General features: G+C 42.3%; 1 protein-coding gene across 2 annotated transcripts; it reads left to right on the forward strand.

Moving 5' to 3' along the window:
• Nucleotides 1-570: 570 nt before the first annotated feature.
• arhgap31 (Rho GTPase activating protein 31) lies at nt 571-16,450 on the forward strand. 2 transcript variants are annotated; one of them, XM_061751679.1, is made up of 12 exons: nt 572-1,352; nt 4,392-4,494; nt 4,674-4,818; nt 8,095-8,177; nt 8,269-8,376; nt 8,465-8,607; nt 8,679-8,883; nt 9,015-9,136; nt 10,901-10,957; nt 11,037-11,684; nt 12,427-12,569; nt 12,702-16,450. In XM_061751679.1, exons 1-12 carry the CDS (start codon nt 1,253-1,255, stop codon nt 14,688-14,690), a joined length of 3,846 nt encoding a protein of 1,281 aa, XP_061607663.1. In that variant the 5' UTR covers nt 572-1,252; the 3' UTR covers nt 14,691-16,450. The 2 variants fall into 2 exon arrangements, with proteins under 2 accessions (XP_061607664.1, XP_061607663.1); XM_061751680.1 differs by lacking the exon at nt 10,901-10,957 and having other exon boundaries at nt 571-1,352.
• The last annotated feature ends 1,767 nt before the right edge of the window (nt 16,451-18,217 follow it).

Genomic DNA, 18,217 nt, shown 5'->3' on the forward strand with positions numbered 1-18,217 from the left:
ATCCATAACAGTCCGACGATGCTTACACGGATTTTCTGCTTCACTTCTCATCATATTGCACTTTGAAATTCAATAGAGTAAATCATTGCAGTCGGTGGTCCTGTCGGAGTGCATGCACTGCAATTGGAAAGCAGGTCCTAAGATCCGACTTCTTGGAAAGGTGAAGCATACAGCTGAGAGATTTCAAACCTCAGAATATGGAATTTGGTGTTCCCTGCAAAACCACTCAGTCTTGGAATACAAGGAGTCAATCATGACAACCAGTGAGCACACCACAACGCAGTGATGACATCCACTTGAGATACTCAGTAGAGAGAAGAAAACGTTCCGCATTTAGTTGGAGTCCGGTTGGTCAAAGATAAAATGCATGTAACAAGAACCATGTGTCCATCTCCTAACCCTAGCACCCCCTCCACTCCACCCCACCCCACATTTCCCATCTGTGCCCTTCAAGCCCTCGCTTCAGTCACCTCCCACTTCCCTCCTTCCTTCAGAACCCCTCTGTTTTTGTTTTCCAGCCTAGGCGCTTTGCACAGGAAATTGTATACACAGGGAGCATTCAGGAAGGCAGAGGGCAGCCATCCCGTATAAATTTGGGGAACGGAAAGAAAAAAATATAGATAAAAGTAGGAGAGAATTAGAAGGCGTCTTCTGACTTCCAACTCCTTTAGTGAACCTCAACATTTCTTAAAATCAGTGCCACATCACGGCCTCAAGTTCAAACACAGAACTCAAACATCTTGATGGGAAATCGGATTATAAATAGAACGTTCTTGAGATGATTGGCCTCCCTTGTATTGGTCCGTGCTCGCTACAGAGGAGCCAGTGAACGAGGAGGCTGTGGAATGAAGGAAAAGAGGAGGAGATAGAAAGGAGCAGAGAAGACTGGCCAGTGGAAGGGGGAAAAAAATCCCAACAACAGGAAACAGAGCGATTCTAATGCTGTTTCTAAGAGATAAAGCAGCCGGCTGCCACGTCCCAGCAAACCAAAAGTGTCACTGTGTCATTCCTGTGAAGAAATGCCACCCTAAAAGTTTGAATGTTTAAACAAGTGACGTCACTTCTGCTTGCAACATCCAGCCGTGTGCTTAGTCAAAATGTGAGCGGATGCAGCACATTTGGGAGAAGATTGTCGGGGGACTTCTATGCGGCTACTTTGTGATCCACCAACTCACCCTTGCTCGGGGTCATATGGATTCAGTGCTACGTTTACAAGGAGCTGCTAATCATCTGCACCACTAACTGGAACCACATGAAGAAAAAAGGGACCAAGCAGAAGTCAAAGACGAAAGGAAGTGAAAATGCGTTCGGCTGTGACCTGACGGAACATCTCCAGAACTCAGGACAGGATGGTAACACCTTGCTTTTCTTCTCATACAACCAGAATAAGCTAAATAAAAATGTCTGGCAACTAAAATTCAGAATAGTGCAGTGAAACACTTTTTTTTTAGCATAGTAGTAGTCGGACACACAAACCTGATGGCATGAAAGACAAAAAGGTAAATAACTTACAAGTGGGTTGTGTGATTTGTACAGTATATATTCAAGTGTTTTACATTTAGTGGCCATTCATTCACCTATGGCCAGAGTCACTGGTAATTTGTGAGGTTTGGGTGTGGCTGTGTCTCATTTTTTGGACTCAATTTCTTCCAGTGTCGGAGAGTCCCTGTGACTTGCCGTCTGGGCCTCGCTGCTGCTTACAGGAATTAGGAGAGACACAAAGAACAAGATGTTCAATTATACATACAGTAGGACTTATGTTGCTATAAGATTCGCATTAGCCGTTTATGAAGATTTGTATTTTAAAACCCCCCAATTATGGTTTTGGGAACTAACTTGTGTTAAAAGAGGGGGGGAGAAAAGAACACAAAAGCAAACTTTGAATGTAACTTACATGTGCAGGGATTGTGGGGGGTGCATGTTCACAATGCGAGGTGGGACATTCGGTCCAGGAAGTGAGGGAGGAGGGTACGGTAACACCGCCATCCACCTCTGTCATAGATATGGGCACTGGAGAGAAACACATTTTTTTTTTTTAAGATAGTTGATACTGAGCTACAAAACACAATAAATCCATCTAATAACTACAATAGTATACCTTCATGAGTTGGATGTTTTGGCAAAAAAAAAAAAAGTTTCGGATCACTGTATTTGTATCTGTGAGTCTAAATGTTAGTAGACCACTTCCTGGTTCAGGGAGGATAACTTAATTCTTGATGTGGGGGATCCTTTTTATCCACTTTAAAGGCAGAAATAGAACAGAATGTGTAGTACCATAATTAGTTAGCTGGGTCTATTTCTCGTTCATGGAGAAAGAGAATGTCGCAGGAACAGATGATGAAAAGGGGCTACCATTTTCTGGGTAAGAATGATAACAGGAATTGACAAACGAGACTCGACTATTGTCTGGGGCAGAGGGAAAAAGTTCATCCATAAATTGCTTGATCATCATTTTGATCCATATTTCCTCTGCACACTTCTCTACAATGTTTCATTAGAAGCAGTTGTGTAATCCTGCTCATATGAGGTAATACATAACTAAATGTTAAGACTACAGCTCACTCAGACAAGGTTTTTAGTGTCTCTGCTTTTATATTTCACATGAAAGTAACTCTCAGAAGTTCTCTGAAGAGTACCAGTAATTTGATTCCATGTTGTAAAGAATATAACATTTTGCATTAAACAATTACTCTTGAGAGATGTCTCCGATATACTAACTATAAAATATACCACTGTCGATATCTACTGTATGAAATGCGCCATTTCAAAGACTGTGTTAGAGTTAAAAAATGCACGTGACAACAAATTATAATAGAGTGACAAAAAAAGCTACTTTGTAAAGATGTGCCAGCTGTATTTGCACGCAATACTGTGCAAAGGTCTTCACCACTAGCGTTGTTGTTTTAATGAACTTTTCCACAACAGTCATTTTGACAATAAAACAGTAAATAGGCCACATACAATTTGTACAGTCTCGCAAAAATGCCAAACCATGAAACTTTGTTGAGAAGTGGTACATGGACGAAATAATGAGGATCTGGATAAAGGTGCAGATACAGTAATTTATTTTCAAATGAGTCACTCTGGCATCGATTAAATTGTCGTACCCTCAGAATCATGACGGCACCACACATCCTCCTCCATTAACTAACTTTTTAGGTATCACACTACCTCTTAGTTTCTCCACATATTTGTCAACTGTTCCTTGGTGGACGTCTGTACTCAACTGAAATAGTTTAGTATACGGTATAGTCATTATAGCATTGCTAAAACAATGAATCTAACTTTGGCCTTAGTGTTTTGCATAGTAGTGTATATGTATACTACAACACATTATTATAAAATTATGTAGTGTTGTAAATATGAACTCTCCCCCCCCAAAAAACAGTAACTTGTTAACTTGATCAACAATGTTCTATGTAAAATTTCACGAATTGAAGTGCACCAATATTAAGAAGTCAAGCTGACACCTTAAATTATTTCCTCAAGGAGGAAATGTTGCGCATGCACACAAACATTCACTCAGTTTTAAGATGTAATGTTGTAACAAAAACATGGAAAAGTCTGTTAGGGCCTTCCAGTAATGACAACTAAATGTGCACATGTAAAGTTACTATAGACAGATGCCTGAGCAGCAGTTAAGTGTGTTCCTGTGTTGACGTCTGGGTGAAGAGACAGATGACATAAATCAAAGCCGCGAGTCATGACACTGGTCATCGTCCAGCTTTTCACCACAAGCATGCAACCTAGAGTCTAATCAAGTCGAACACATGTGAATACAGTAAGAATACTGGAAGACTCTTTGAGCCAGAGATGAGGGAAGACGAAGCACATCTAAAAATAGCTGGTAGACCATCTTCACAGCAAGATACATGCAAGTGAGGGCGTAGTTCAAAGTTGGAATAGTCTGCGGGTCAGACGGAACACAAATTACATGGACATGAACTACAACAATGGTCCCGTTTAGAAAAGCAAGGCATCATGTAATTGGTAAAAGGTAGTGAGACTAAAAAGTCCCAACTAAAGCGGCCAAACTTAAGGTGATGCACTGTAAGCGCAGAAAGTTGTGTCGGTCACTGGTAGCCGTTTTCTATTAGAGGAAATGTCGTAAGTAATACTCGCTACAAGGACTGGGTGTGTCAACCTTCCTCTGAAACAAACAAACCATTTTTAGCTTCCTGTCAAAGGCCACCTACAATCAGTAACCCTAAGGGAAGAAAACAAGCCCATACCATTAAAGGCAACATGTGCTGCGTTACCCTTTGTCCGTCACTTCGCCACATTTAATATGACATGAAGTGCCATTGGCATTCACTGAGTACAAATACCTGTAGAAACGTGGCCATGTTCCAGCATATAGGACTAACATGAACACCTTGTACACTTTTAAGTCCCTCAGGTTCTACAGAAATGTGCAGAGTTCATTGAGAAGCACGGGATTGTGCATGGGATCTACAGGTTGTCAGGGGTCACCTCAAACATCCAGCGGCTCAGGTACCTCCCCTGTTGCATATCGGTGGTCACGAAATGTCTTCAATCACTGCATAACTTCAGGCTGGTGGGGGACACTTTTCTTGCTTTTTCATATCGTTATAACAGAAGCAGTTGACTTGATCGTGTCAAGCCTTTGCCATCCTTAACAGCTGTGTGTGTGTCTGTGTGTGTGCGCACAGACAGGAATTCAGTGCTGAGGCGTGCCCTGACCTTACTAAGGAAGTGTACCTCCAGGACATCCACTGTGTGGGTTCCTTATGCAAGCTGTACTTCAGGGAGCTACCAAATCCTCTGCTCACATATGAGCTATACACCAAATTCACCGTGAGTATGCCGCTGCGCTCATACTGTATGTATAGAGCAGTGATGGGAATTCCGGCTTTTTTTCAAGAGTCTTTATTAAGCCCAGCTACCTCACATTGGATGTGTATTATTCATATTGCTTTTATTAATTAATTCACACACTGATAATGCTACAAAAAAAATTAAATGCAAACACAAAGCAGCATCAGAAAGGTGTAATATTTTCTTGTCTATTGTTGAACTATTGTCGGAGCAGCAACAGTTCCAGTACACACACTTTTGCATGTTCATTAACAGCAGATTCCCTTGCTTGTCATTTTTTTCTCCAACTAAAGTAAAATGATTGGATTACGTTTTCCCTTGCCCGGACGTGGGTCACCGGGGCCCCCCTCTGGAGCCAGGCCTGGAGGTGGGGCTCGAAGGCGAGTGCCTGGTGGCCGGGCCTGCACCCATGGGCTCACCACCTGTGGGAGGGGCCATAGGGGTCGGGTGCAATGCGAGCTGGGCGGTAGCCGAAGGCGGGGACCTTGGCGATCCGATCCCCGGCTGCAGAAGCTGACTCTAGGGACGTGGAATGTCACATCTCTGACAGGGAAGGAGCCAGAGCTGCTGTGTGAGGTCGAGAAGTTCCAACTAAATATAGTCGGACTCGCCTCCACGCACAGCTTGGGCTCTGGTACCAGTCCTCTCGAGAGGGGTTGGACTCTCTTCCACTCTGGAGTTGCCCACGGTGAGAGGCGCCAGGTGTGGGTATACTTATTGCTCCCCGGCTCGGCGCCTGTACGTTGGGGTTCACCCCGGTGGACGAGAGGGTAGCCTCCCTCCGCCTTCGGGTTGGGGGACGGGTCCTGACTGTTGTTTGTGCGTATGCACCAAACACCAGTTCAGGGTACCCACCCTTTTTGGAGTCCTTGGAGGGGGTGCTGGAGAGCGCTCCCGCTGGGGACTCCATCGTTCTGCTGGGGGACTTCAATGCTCACGTGGGCAATGACAGTGAGACCTGGAAGGGCGTGATTGGGAGGAACGGCCCCCCCCGATCAGAACCCGAGCGGTGTTCTGTTATTGGACTTCTGTGCTCGTCACGGATTGTCCATAACGAACACCATGTTCAAGCATAAGGGTGTCGACACGTGCACTTGGTACCAGGACACCCTAGGTCGTAGTTCGATGATCGACTTTGTGGTCGTGTCATCGGACTTGCGGCCGCATGTCTTGGACACTCAGGTAAAGTGAGGGGCGCAGCTGTCAACTGATCACCACTTGGTGGTGAGTTGGCTCCGATGGTGGGGGAAGATGCCGGTCCGACGTGGCAGGCCCAAACGTATTGTGAGGGTCTGCTGGGAACGTCTGGCGGAATCCCCTGTCAGAAGGAGTTTCAACTCCCACCTCCGACAGAACTTTGTTCATGTTCTAGAATTTCTAGGGGCAGCCGAGGCATAGAGGGGGTCCGGTTTGGTGGCCTCAGTATTGCATCTCTGCTTTTTGCAGATGATGTGGTTCTGTTGGCTTCATCAAGCAGTGACCTCCAACTCTCATTGGAGCAGTTCGTAGCCGAGTGTGAAGCGGCTGGGATGAGAATCAGCACCTCCAAATCTGAGACCATGGTCCTCAGTCAGAAAAGGGTGGCGTGCCCTCTCCAGGTCGGGGATGAGATCCTGCCCCAAGTGGAGGAGTTCAAGTATCTTGGGGTCTTGTTCACGAGTGAGGGAAGAATGGAACGGGAGATCGACAGGCGGATCGGTGCAGCGTCTGCAGTGATGCGGACTTTGCATCGATCCGTTGTGGTAAAGAAGGAGCTAAGCCGAAAGGCGAAGCTCTCGATTTACCGGTCGATCTACGTTCCTACCCTCACCTATGGTCACGAGCTGTGGGTCGTGACCATCCCGGATTCAAGCGGCCGAAATGAGTTTCCTCCGCAGGGTGTCCGGGCTCTCCCTTAGAGATAGGGTGAGAAGGCCTCGGGATCCCCCCGGAAGAGATGGATGAAGTGGTTGGGGAAAGGGAAGTCTGGTAAAAGCTACTGCCCCCGCGACCCGACCTCGGATAAGCGGTAGAAGATGGATGGATGGATGGATGATAAAGTAATGGGCAAAAAGTACACGAATACCTAATACAGGTTGTTTGTGGATGAAAATTTGAATTTGCAAAGTTTGTACTCTGCAATCGGACTATCAATTTAAATAGTGTCATTTAGTGTATACTGTTAAAACTAATTGAATTTGAAATCAGAAGTCCGAGAAAAATGTGCCACGCAAATCTTTAGGTGTACAACTATTGTTTAATTTATGTTAAGAAGGATGTTGGTGAAAAAATGCTTGTAATATCAGTTAAAAGTGAAGAAATATCTTATTTTCTAGACAGAATTTCTACCAAAATGAAAAGAAGAAACATGCAATTTACACTTTATTTGCTTCAGTAGGACAGAAAGTGATCCAACGGGCTGCGTCTGGCCCCCGGGCCTTGAGCTACACACCTGCGTGCATTAAAGGGACAAAAATATTGACGCGCACCATTCAATCAATTAATAAATGAGTCAGGGTTGGACTACTTCCTGCAAAATTGGAAATTGTGTGCTTTCAACATTGTCAAAACATTTGGGAAGGCAATTTATGTGCTGCAGTCCACGAAGTAAGGCATGCTTACATAAGTTTGGTGGGGAAGCGTTTCAGAGCCCTGACCTCAACCTCATCGAACACTTAACCCTGGGATAAACGGCAAGAGCGTTTGTGAGCCATGTGTTCCTATCCATGTGTTGTGGCCTCCCAACAAATTACTGCAGAAAGTCTTCCCAAAAGCGTGGAAGCTTCTGTAGATGCAAACTGGGGGCACCAACTCCAAACTGTCAAGTGTGCCAATACTTTTGTCCATATCTCAGGTTTCCAGATCTGTGTTTTATGTTTCATTTGGCATTCTAAGCGTGACACATCATTTGACGGTGATTTTTGACTTCTCCCCCATCGCCAATAACCTTCCTGGAAGCTTTTAGGGTATATATCTGTCTTCCTGTACTTTATTATTACCATTTTCTTCTTGGAAACTTGCAACCAGGCATGCTGTCAGACACATACGAGACTGTATAAAAGCAATTTATGTTCGTCGCACATGACCGACAAATCTAGAAAATGCGTTCAGGCCTCAGTCATTTTGACTGCGGGATATTGCACGTCTACTTTCGCACAAGTGTCCAGGTCTCGCTAGGAGGGGAGCTTACTTTGTTCACACAAGCTCAGGAATTCAGTTTATACTCCAAGTAAAGCACAGAGTGGAATAAAAACATGACATTTATTTTACACGCAGGAAGTGGCCTCAGTGTGCGGCGATCATGAAAGACTTCTACACATTCAAAAGATTGTTAAGCAACTGCCAACCCCTCACTTCAGGTGAACTACAGCACCTAACGCCATTTCATACTTCATTTAACTCATAGTGTTGTAATAAATGAGAGATTGATTGCTTCTCAACTGCCTTTAGGACTCTGGAGTACCTCACCAAGCATTTGGCCCGCCTTGCCACTTTGAGTGCCCAGACAAACATGCACACACGCAATCTGGCCTTGGTTTGGGCTCCTAATCTATTGAGGTGTGTTTGGCACAAGCAAAATAAAGAACAATCAGATTCTGACCTTTTGTTTTTTTCGCAAGACGAAATATGTGATTTATTTTCATAGATCCAAAACAATAGAGGCCACATCTGGTAATGGAGACATGGCTTTCCAGGAGGTGAGAATACAACAGTCAGTGGTGGAGTTCATTCTAAACCACACAGAGCAGATCTTCAACAGCGAATCAGTGCAAACCAAACTAAAAGAAGGTATGACATTCACCTAATGCAAACAGGCCCTGAAAAGGTGAACGAAAACATGACGTATTGTACTTCAACAGGGTTAAGTTTGATGTGTGGAGAGAAGTACGCCACACTTCCAATTAGCAGTCAGTGTGGGCCGATGAAACTGATGAGCCTGGAAGAAGCCCAAGCACGCTCCTTAAGTCCAAATCATCCCGTGCATAAAGAGCGTCAACGAGAGAACAGTCTGCCTGACACAAGCACGGCCACGCTCTACCACACTGTCATAGACTTGGACAGCAAGTATGTCACAGTTCACTGTGTGGGCAATGCTTCCAAAAAAAAAATTAAAAAAACGTCAGGGTGACAACAAATGTCTGCATATGTGCGTTATTCATAAGAATTAGGTTAAGCAACAACTATTTACCTTTTAGGAGAAAATTGTCTGGGAAATCCAAGAAATGGAAATCTATCTTCAACTTGGGACGCTCTGTGGACTCCAAAGGAAAACTAAGCCGCAATGGAAGCGTGTTCATTAGAGCTCCAGGGTTAACAGGCAAGTATCCTACAACTGTAACAGTAACATGGACAACTCGTCCTTGACAGAAAAATTTCCAATATCACAATGTGTAAAGCAATATCATCACACAAACGCATGATTGTTTGGGGTAAAGGCTAAGTCTTACATGTCCACAGCATAGTCCAAAACAAAGCTCATATTATGAATGACATTCGAATAATTTTTCTGATCAACAGTCAGGAAAATGAATGATCAGTTATCAATTAAATTTATTTCTTAAATTTTAAAAGGCAAAAAATAGTGCTTTTTCCAACATGAAATATTTATTCCTAAAATACAGCATGTATGTAATACTGTATAAAGTAGGGCTGCACAATATTGGGGGGAAAATGACATTGGTGATTTTCTTTAACCATGCGATATATATTGTGATGTGAAAAAATACAGAATAACATACTCATGTTGTGAATACTAGCACCACATTACACTTTTTCCCTCTCTGTATCATTTGGACAGTTACTTTATAACAGCTTCAGTAGAAAAGAAACTATGCTCACTGGTGTATGCTGAGTCATTTGTATGATGTCTACCTATATAAATGCACTGTATGGTGCATTTATACAGGCTATTAATGTTAATAAGCAGGTTATAGATTTCAGATAGTCATTAGCACATTCCTAACATTTGTAATTTATTTTTAATCAATCTGTTATTTTACACATACCTGTATGTTTTAATTAAGCATGCAGTACTATTTCTATATTTGAGTTCTGTACACTCAAGTTTGTCCCTTCACAAATACCGTAGCACACCCTCGGCCCCAATTCACCCCAAATGTAATCTGTTGCAACGTACATTTTTTTATTACATTCTAAAGATCAAAACAGTAAATGCAGGCATGTAATGGGCCGTGTCCTCATTAATAGTTATTAGAAACTATGAGTGTTGTACAACTAACTATACAACAGTCTTGGCTGCTCTGTGTGTGTTGTTGTAATTTACCATAACATCGATGCTTGTCTAACTCGCATGTCCAACCAGGTCCCTCTGCTGGTCACTTATTAATATAACAGTGGATTCACTGAATGTGAATACACCAACATTGCAGGACCCTGTGATTTGTGACTATTGTCCAGATGTAGATTGCAATGACGATGCCCAGGCGATATATTGTGCAACTCTAATATAAACTCCTATAATTATCTTCAAAATTAAATAATTGCCATGTTTAAACTTGCTGAACAGCAGAAAGGTAGCAGACCTAGCGCTAAACCAAAATGCTAAAGCCAACTGACTCAAGCACCAGTCGCTCCAGCCTAATGATTCTTGTTGAGAAATGTGTTTGTCACTCTGTAAAAGCAATCTCATAAGCAACCAGTCCAGTCCAGCAATCCAAAACATCCACTACCAAGTTACACAAGATTTTATTTCACAATTGTTTCAAAGTAAACAATTGTTGTTCTTTTTGGGGGGTTTGGACATTTACTGCAGGAAACTACTGGGGCCTGAATTAATTGCGCCATCTGGTGGATGCTGCCGAGTGCTGTAATCCATTGCGCCTCCATTGCTTGGAGACAGAAACAACACAACATAACCTCATTGATACAATCATTAATTTGATCAAATTCCGCAGGGTTGACAAATGTCTCAACTATCAAAATTGGTAATCCAACCTATCAGTGCTCAACCCAAGCTCATTACTGGTTTGTCATGAGCTCTGTAAATTTGAGACAAAAAGGTATTTACAGATTCTTGCAATGCTCTATAACAATGTGCAACTATTGTGCATTTCCCTCTCAGAAAAGGCATCTCTTCGACCATCCAGAAGCATGGAGTCACTGTGCTCCTTGCCAACAGGTAAAGTCTTTCACAAGTAAAATGAAACATAAGTGCAAGTCTCAGTAATAGTTTTTGGTTCACCTCCTGTTGTTTCCAGATGACGACAGAACTGGAAACAGTCCATCAGGGGGACAAGGCAACATCTTTGTTCCAGATGCAAAATCAAGAACACTGGGATCTGATTCACTTTATGACTTGAGGGAACACGAGCAAAATTGGGAGTTTAAGGGGAAAAAAGCTGACGGGGCAACAGGTGGATGGAACTCCGGCTCGAGCCAACAGGGCGGGCCATCGGGTGCTTCGGCAACCCCCCAAAAAACATTGCCAGAGCAGCTCAAGGTGTTCAAGGGAGATGACCTGAGCAGCTACAAACCTACATCTCCTAAAAACAGAAGGATGCTGTACTCAGGTTCCTCTTACAACAGCTCCTCTCGACCTTCCTTTCCGGGAAGCTTCTTTCCACTGGAGTCATCGCCAAGGCATCAGCGAAGAGCCGTCAACATATCGGAGCCTTTCGCTGTGTCAGTACCGCTACGCGTGTCGGCCGTTATCAGCTCAAATAGCACGCCATGCAGAGGGCTTGCCAAGGACAGAATGACTGCAGCAACCCTGAAACCCTACAGAGAAACCTCAGAGCAGAGCGGTGGTGGAAAAAACAACACATTTCCCAAAGTGGAGCCTGACAAGAGAGACGGAACAGAGAAGAAAAAATCATTGGAGTTGGCCTCAAGTGTACCACCAAAGGGTAAACCCATTTTAGAATGCAGGTTGCTTAACAACTACAATCTGTTCCAAATCCAACCTCATCTAAAGTCGTTTCTTTTCTTCCATCCTTTATCGTGACTGATTACTCTTACGAGGTTTCTCAGAAAAGTCTCAGAACTGGTGTCACAAAATACATGTTTCAAACCCAAACTACTAACTACGAGCTTTACCCTTCAATGTGGACCAGACAATCAACCAGATCCTGCGGCGTTTGCTTCGTTCAGTGCACGAGGAAAGAAGAGACAAGATTTGTGGCAGGACAACTCGTGGCTGCTCCACCATGGTAACGCAGTTCCTGGCCGAGAAAAACATCACCGTGCTAGAGCAACCTCCCTATTCACCCGACCAGGCTCCGTGTGACTTTTTTACTCTTTCCCAATCTCAAAGGAGTCATCAAGGGGACCCGTTATAAAGATGTGGAGGACATCAAGATGGGCGTGATGACGGAACTGCGAAGGATCCCAAAAGAATCCTTCCAGGAATACATGAAGATGAGGCAAAGAAGGCTGGAAAAGTGACTCCAGGGGGATTACGACAACTACAACTTGTAGTTTGTATTTGAAATATATCTTTTGTGACACCAGTCCTGGAACTTTTCTGACATACCTCATATGCTAATGTCACCCTTGGCCTTTTCTTGCCTATTTTTAGGTCATAGCATGATTACATAGGTCAGAAATCAACGAGTACCAGTGGCTATTAAAACTGTGCTTTGTACTCAGATAAAAGGAAAGAAGTAGTCCAGGAAGGCCAGGAACTGATGAGTAATACTCAACTGGAAGGGCTTTCGGTTGTGAATGGAAGCACAGCTCCAACACCCTTTAGTGGGCAACAATTGGACAATCAGCCAATCACTGCTCAACAGGTAATATGTTGTTAGTATTGCTGACAAGAGTATTTTAAAAAGTATTCGAGTACCTAGTAATTTTGTGAGGTCACTGTGGTTATTTGTTATGCAAAATTTTTGTTTTGTTTGTTTGTTTCTTTATAATCTCAGGACAAGGAATTACACATCGCAAAGGAGCTCTGGTATGACGTCCACCAAGAGCTGAAGATAACCGAACCTGAAAATGACCTACTGGATAAGATTTGTGATTCTGCTTTACCTTCCGAAAACAAGAGGTTAACCATGGATGTTAAGTCAAAAAGAAGTCGCAGCTCTCCATCACTGTCCATGTTCTGTAAAGACCAGTCTTCAAATACCTCTCTCAATGATTATCTTAATGCCTCCAGGTCTGAATCTACAAAGAAACAACCTTCAGAGTCAGACATCCTATTTTCTCTCCATAAAAATAATGTTAGGGTCAATGAAAAGATAAAAATTGTCAGCTCTGCTCTGGATGAAACTGACAAAAAAAATCAGCAGATGTTACCAAAAATTCCGCCTTTGAATAAAGATTCAGCTCATACCGAAAAGTGCCAACTTACTTTAAAGGAAACCTGTGTAAGTGAAGTTAAAGCTGTTACAATTGACTTTTTAATAGTTGGCGGCTCCTTAGCAGCAGATGATAGCCAAAGACAATCTGAGGAACGTGAAAGTCCTGAAATGGACCAAATCGTCTCATGTGATGAAGAGAAAATACCTGAAGTTATTTCGAGGTTTTCCGTATGTTTGGAGGAGAGACCCAACTCTCTGGAGCTGCCGATCCATGAGGATGACGAAGGATGTGCAGGAAACTCTGAAGAGCTGGACCTAGTGGAATCATGGGAAGACCTCAGCTCCAACAAGCAGTGGGTCACCAGTCCACTGCACTCACCTGATGTGGAGGAATTATTTAAACAGCAAATGCCGTTCAGCTCTCAAGAGGTAACACTGAACTCGGACGAGGAACGGACCTCATTCCCGTCATGCAGTAGCAAACAATCAAAAAGAACATCTCTGGCTAAGACCTTGTCAGGAAACATTCCTCAAACGTCCAGCTGCAAATATGAAACTAAATTGACCTATTTGCCTTCTATGCAGGCTGGTGTCAACACCAGCAATGGAATGCAAGCTCCAATTGGAAAAGGCGGAACAAAAAAACAGAAATCATCACAACACTTTTATAGACAGATGTCTTATGAATCAGCAGGGCCAGAGAAAAGAGAAGATCACAACCTTTCCAAGCATAGACCATATTCCCTTAATTTGGACTTGGGGCCTCGATGCATTAGGGACATTTCTAATCAGCAAAGCCATCCTTCATACGGGTTTTCCTCCTGTACGAGGAGTTTGTCTGGGACTATAAACAATGGGCTCCTCTCAGAGTTGGACTTGTTCCTGAATGATCGCCAGGCCCCTTTGCGGCGAAACTCGGCTCCTGTCAGTGTATCATCAGTCCGGACGGCCTTCATGATAAAGACATGCCAGGCCAAAGCCGTACCTGTTGTACCTCCAAAGGTGCAGTATAGTCAGATACCTCACTCCAGGAGAGATGGTGACATGGAGTCAGGAAAGGAACAAGAGAAGGAATATCCTAAAACAAGTACAGAGAAAAACCATGCAGCACCTCTCCCAGTGATGTCTGATCTGAAGGAGGAGTTAGAGAATAAAGAGCCGGTGCCCAAACAGCAGTCCCACCCAAAGGTTGAGAAACAAACAGAGAACGCGAGGACAACGAGCACGACAGAACTACCAGTCATCACAAGGCGACACGCCCCCAGTCTTGAAGTGTTTGTTGACTGTCCCAAACCCAACAGGGCAAATCTTTTACAAAGACCGTCTTTTAGAAACCGGCAGAGACCCCAGAGTCTGATCCTGTTGAGTCCCCCTTTTCCAATAATGGATTATCCTCCATCAGGTGATGACAGTAAGCAACTGTCATCCATCAAGAGCCTGAATGAGGAGTCAGCAATGAAAGAGACATCAGGAGAGGGGATGGCGCTCCAAAGTAAAATGACGATTCCAAAAAGTGGTCAGAGACTGGAAACATCAACCAGCTGCTTCTACCAGCCTCAGAGGAGATCGATGATATTTGATAGCAGGAATCACAGACAGATAGAGTAATCATGCAGACTGGCTGAATGTAAATAACTTACTGAGAGAGATATGATGATAACATGTTGTAAAATACAGTATTTTATATAAAGCTGTACTTGGGGGTTGAACAATTTGTTAAATTAAGATTTCTCTCTACATTCATGACGTATTTAAGAAAATATTGTACATTTCTGAGATCTTTTGGGCTATGTGTCACTAATGGAATGTTTTTAACAGCGACTTATGTGACGACAGCTACGATTCAGATATTCAAAGTGATTTTGTTTCAGCCTATGGGTGGTGCTTCACGGTCATTTTATCACAAAAACATGCTTTTGAGAACATATGCAAAACTTTTGACTGACAATCAGCTTTTGACTATCAATCAGTTAGCTGCATAATTTACTTTATTTCTCATATCTTATACTTGAAAACCTATGAAGGTTAGTTTGACTGGAGATAGTTTTCTTCAAGGCTCAGTCTTGTGGGTGCCATACTAAGGGCTCTTCCTTGTTGAGTTTTTTTTTTTTTTTTTTTTTTACTTCCTAGAAAAAAACAACTGCTTTCTTGCAAAAGACTAGGTTACATTTACAAGCACTTAGCGTGTAACAACCCCAGTTTCCACCAAGCAGTACAGTTCCATTCAGTATGCATTGTTCTTGTGAAGTATACCAAAATAAAAATGTGGCACTTTTCCACTGAGATACATAGTGTGGTATGATACCGCAAGTTTGGATCTAGACACATTGCATTTAATTCATAGGTCACTACAAAATTGTCACTTGGGCGACAACAGAATTGAATACGGAAGAACAACCTCATCTCGCATGTCACATTTGTCTTTTTTGTTGTTGAATTGATTTGTGTGCTATGCTCTGTTGAACCGCTATGATGCCACATTGCCTATGATGGATCAGGACTGGCTGTTTCAACATACTGTGGCAAGAATTGAACTGTACCATTTGGTGGAAACACGGCTTGGAAGATGTTACATCATCATATTCTAACATACTGACAATCAGCTATGAAAAGCCAATGTTCAAAATTTGAGTCTTATGTTGCAGCAAGTGAAAAAACAATCCTTGTACATTAAGTCTTGTAGATCGAAAGAAGTGTACAAAAAATGATAATGACGCTGTTTAACAGTTTACCTGTGCTAGCTATAATAGCTATGATCATATAGTTTGCAGGAAATATACTGCTGAAAATGTGTGTATCAGTGACATGAAGTAAACTTTAAACATAAGGAAATAAAGAATACAGCATTTAGCTTTTGAATGTGATTAATGTGATATTTAAAAGGAAATATGTTTGTCTGATACACAGACTGTACATTGGATAATAATATTAACCTACAGATGAACCTTTTCATGTGTATCTTTATTATCTTTATGTTTTTTTGTATTTCTTTATCGGACAAAAATGCCAAATCAGCGTTGTGTGGAAGAGAAAAGATGATTCAGCCTATATGAAATATCCTGGAGTTGCTTCCCTGGAGGTTGACGTGTGCATGTTGATTGTATCAATGTGGACCTTTCATGATACTTCGGAGCAAAATCTACTGACCGCATCTAAACAGTTTTATTTGGTCTAACTGGGTCGAAAGAGGCTTTGTGTTTTATACTGTCCAAATGTCTTGGATACAAACATTGTGATGACTATAGTGATTTTTATTTCTTTGCATTTGCACTTAAGGGTAAAACATCACCTGAGAAAGTGCTCATTGAGAGAGTGATTGTGAGTTTTGTTACAACAAAGACTATGAGAATAAACAGTTCTTCAAATGACATGTTTTGGTATTTAGATTTCTTTAAATACATAAAAGAACTGCAACAACACAGGTTAGTAAAGTAAGGGGATGATATGTTGGCAGTTTATGTACAGTGCGTATATACCTGCACTGCATTCATTTAAAAGAACGTTTAAGAGTCAATCAAAGTAATAGTAACATTATTTACTGCATCTTGAGGTGGCTGTTCCTTCAAAGATTTGTGCATGGAGAGGGGCCAGATAATAAGCGGTGCTTAAAGAAAAGTATTTGAGGGGCCCCTGACTCACATGCATGGGCCCCCTTTGAGAGACTTAAGGCATTTACACATAAGTGGTTTGTTTGTAACCTAGAAAAAAAAAGATTGCCTTCTACATATTTCCAATATTTTGGTACCAAAAGAATAAGCCTGTAAGCCTGTAAGCAACATTTGTCATTTGTGTTGTGTTGGCGATAGTGGCACTATGGTGCTATAGCAGTAAACACTACACACATACTGTACGCACAGTATACTAAAATAGCACTAATCTACAGTGAAGCATTGGGCACATAATGCACATTGGTTTTGGAGTATACCTCAAACTAAACAATTTGGGTAAACTATCAATAACACAACTTCTCAACTATTGCATCCACGCAACATGGTTTAGTTACATTTTAACTGCTGTTTTACAGCAGCAAATCGTGTCATTTTATCATTCAAAAACGAGTAAGGTGGCATTTACCCAAACGCCACACTTGCAAATGGAAACGAACCATTCTTCTTTACCAGCAGATGACGCTCATGCCCCAAACTGCAGGAGACCAAAGCAAGCCACGCGGTGTAGCTCAGATGGACGCACACCGATAAACGTAAAGTATGAGTCTATGTCTGAGTGTGCTGCAAGTGAACATTGTGTAACTAGACGTATAACTCAATAAACAGACGGTAATTGGAATGTATCCACATTTTATCTTTAGAAAACCCCATGGAACAACAGCATTTTCTTGCGTAAAAATCAGACTTAAATGCATGGATTTGATTGACATAGTCCAATGTACGATTTGTTTTCAGCAATATCCGTGCATTTGGCATTGCAACTGCGAACTTTAAGAGGGAGAATCCATATTGTTTTATGAATTATCACAATGTATTGAAAAAAAATAAGTCACACTGCACTAGGGTGGTTCCAGTATTTGCGTTAAATGATTTACTGGAGCAGAAAGTGTAGCCAAATGCGTAAAAAAAAAAAAAAAAAGGGCAAGCATCGCACGCACGTAGAAGCACTTCCATGTCTACGTCAGTTCATTATTAGTCGACCTCTGACACTGCTTCTATAAGCGGAGGCCGAATTAAAAAGGCGCATTCTGAGCACCCTGAAAAAGGCAAAGCACGGTTGCGCGCGTTGAATATTCAATTAAGAAGGGGGGCACATGAGGGAGAAGTGAAGCTGCGTGCCAGTCCTTCATCTTACATTACTGATTAGCTGTTAAACAGATTATATGCAGCTGAATGGGTTCAAATGTTGCAGCAAGAAGACACTCAGGAGTTCAAGGCGCCAGTTTCCTTCTCAGGCACTTTGGCAGGATCTGCACCCAAGAAAACAAAAAACAAAACAAAAACCTGCAAATGATGATGCGGCACTCTTCATGAAAAACATGCAAAACAGCAACAAGAGCAGCAAGTAGGGTAGTGTCAAAATACTGTATACGATATTATTATTATGAATTTAATTTAGTTAAATAACACATTTGCCATAAACATGCCCATTGTTTATCCCTGATCTAGTTCTATATGGATAATAAA

This window comes from Phyllopteryx taeniolatus, chromosome 17, assembly GCF_024500385.1.
Source record: "Phyllopteryx taeniolatus isolate TA_2022b chromosome 17, UOR_Ptae_1.2, whole genome shotgun sequence".
In the NCBI taxonomy this organism is placed as follows: Eukaryota; Metazoa; Chordata; class Actinopteri; order Syngnathiformes; family Syngnathidae; genus Phyllopteryx; species Phyllopteryx taeniolatus.

Excerpts from the sequence above, each read along its gene's own strand:
- arhgap31 (XM_061751679.1), top strand. The coding sequence starts at position 1,253 with ATGAAGAAAAAAGGGACCAAGCAGAAGTCAAAGACGAAAGGAAGTGAA. Across the intron at positions 4,819-8,094 it reads AGCTATACACCAAATTCACC|GAAGTGGCCTCAGTGTGCGG; the intron begins GTGAGTATGCCG and ends TTTTACACGCAG. Across the intron at positions 9,137-10,900 it reads TAGAGCTCCAGGGTTAACAG|AAAAGGCATCTCTTCGACCA; the intron begins GCAAGTATCCTA and ends TTTCCCTCTCAG.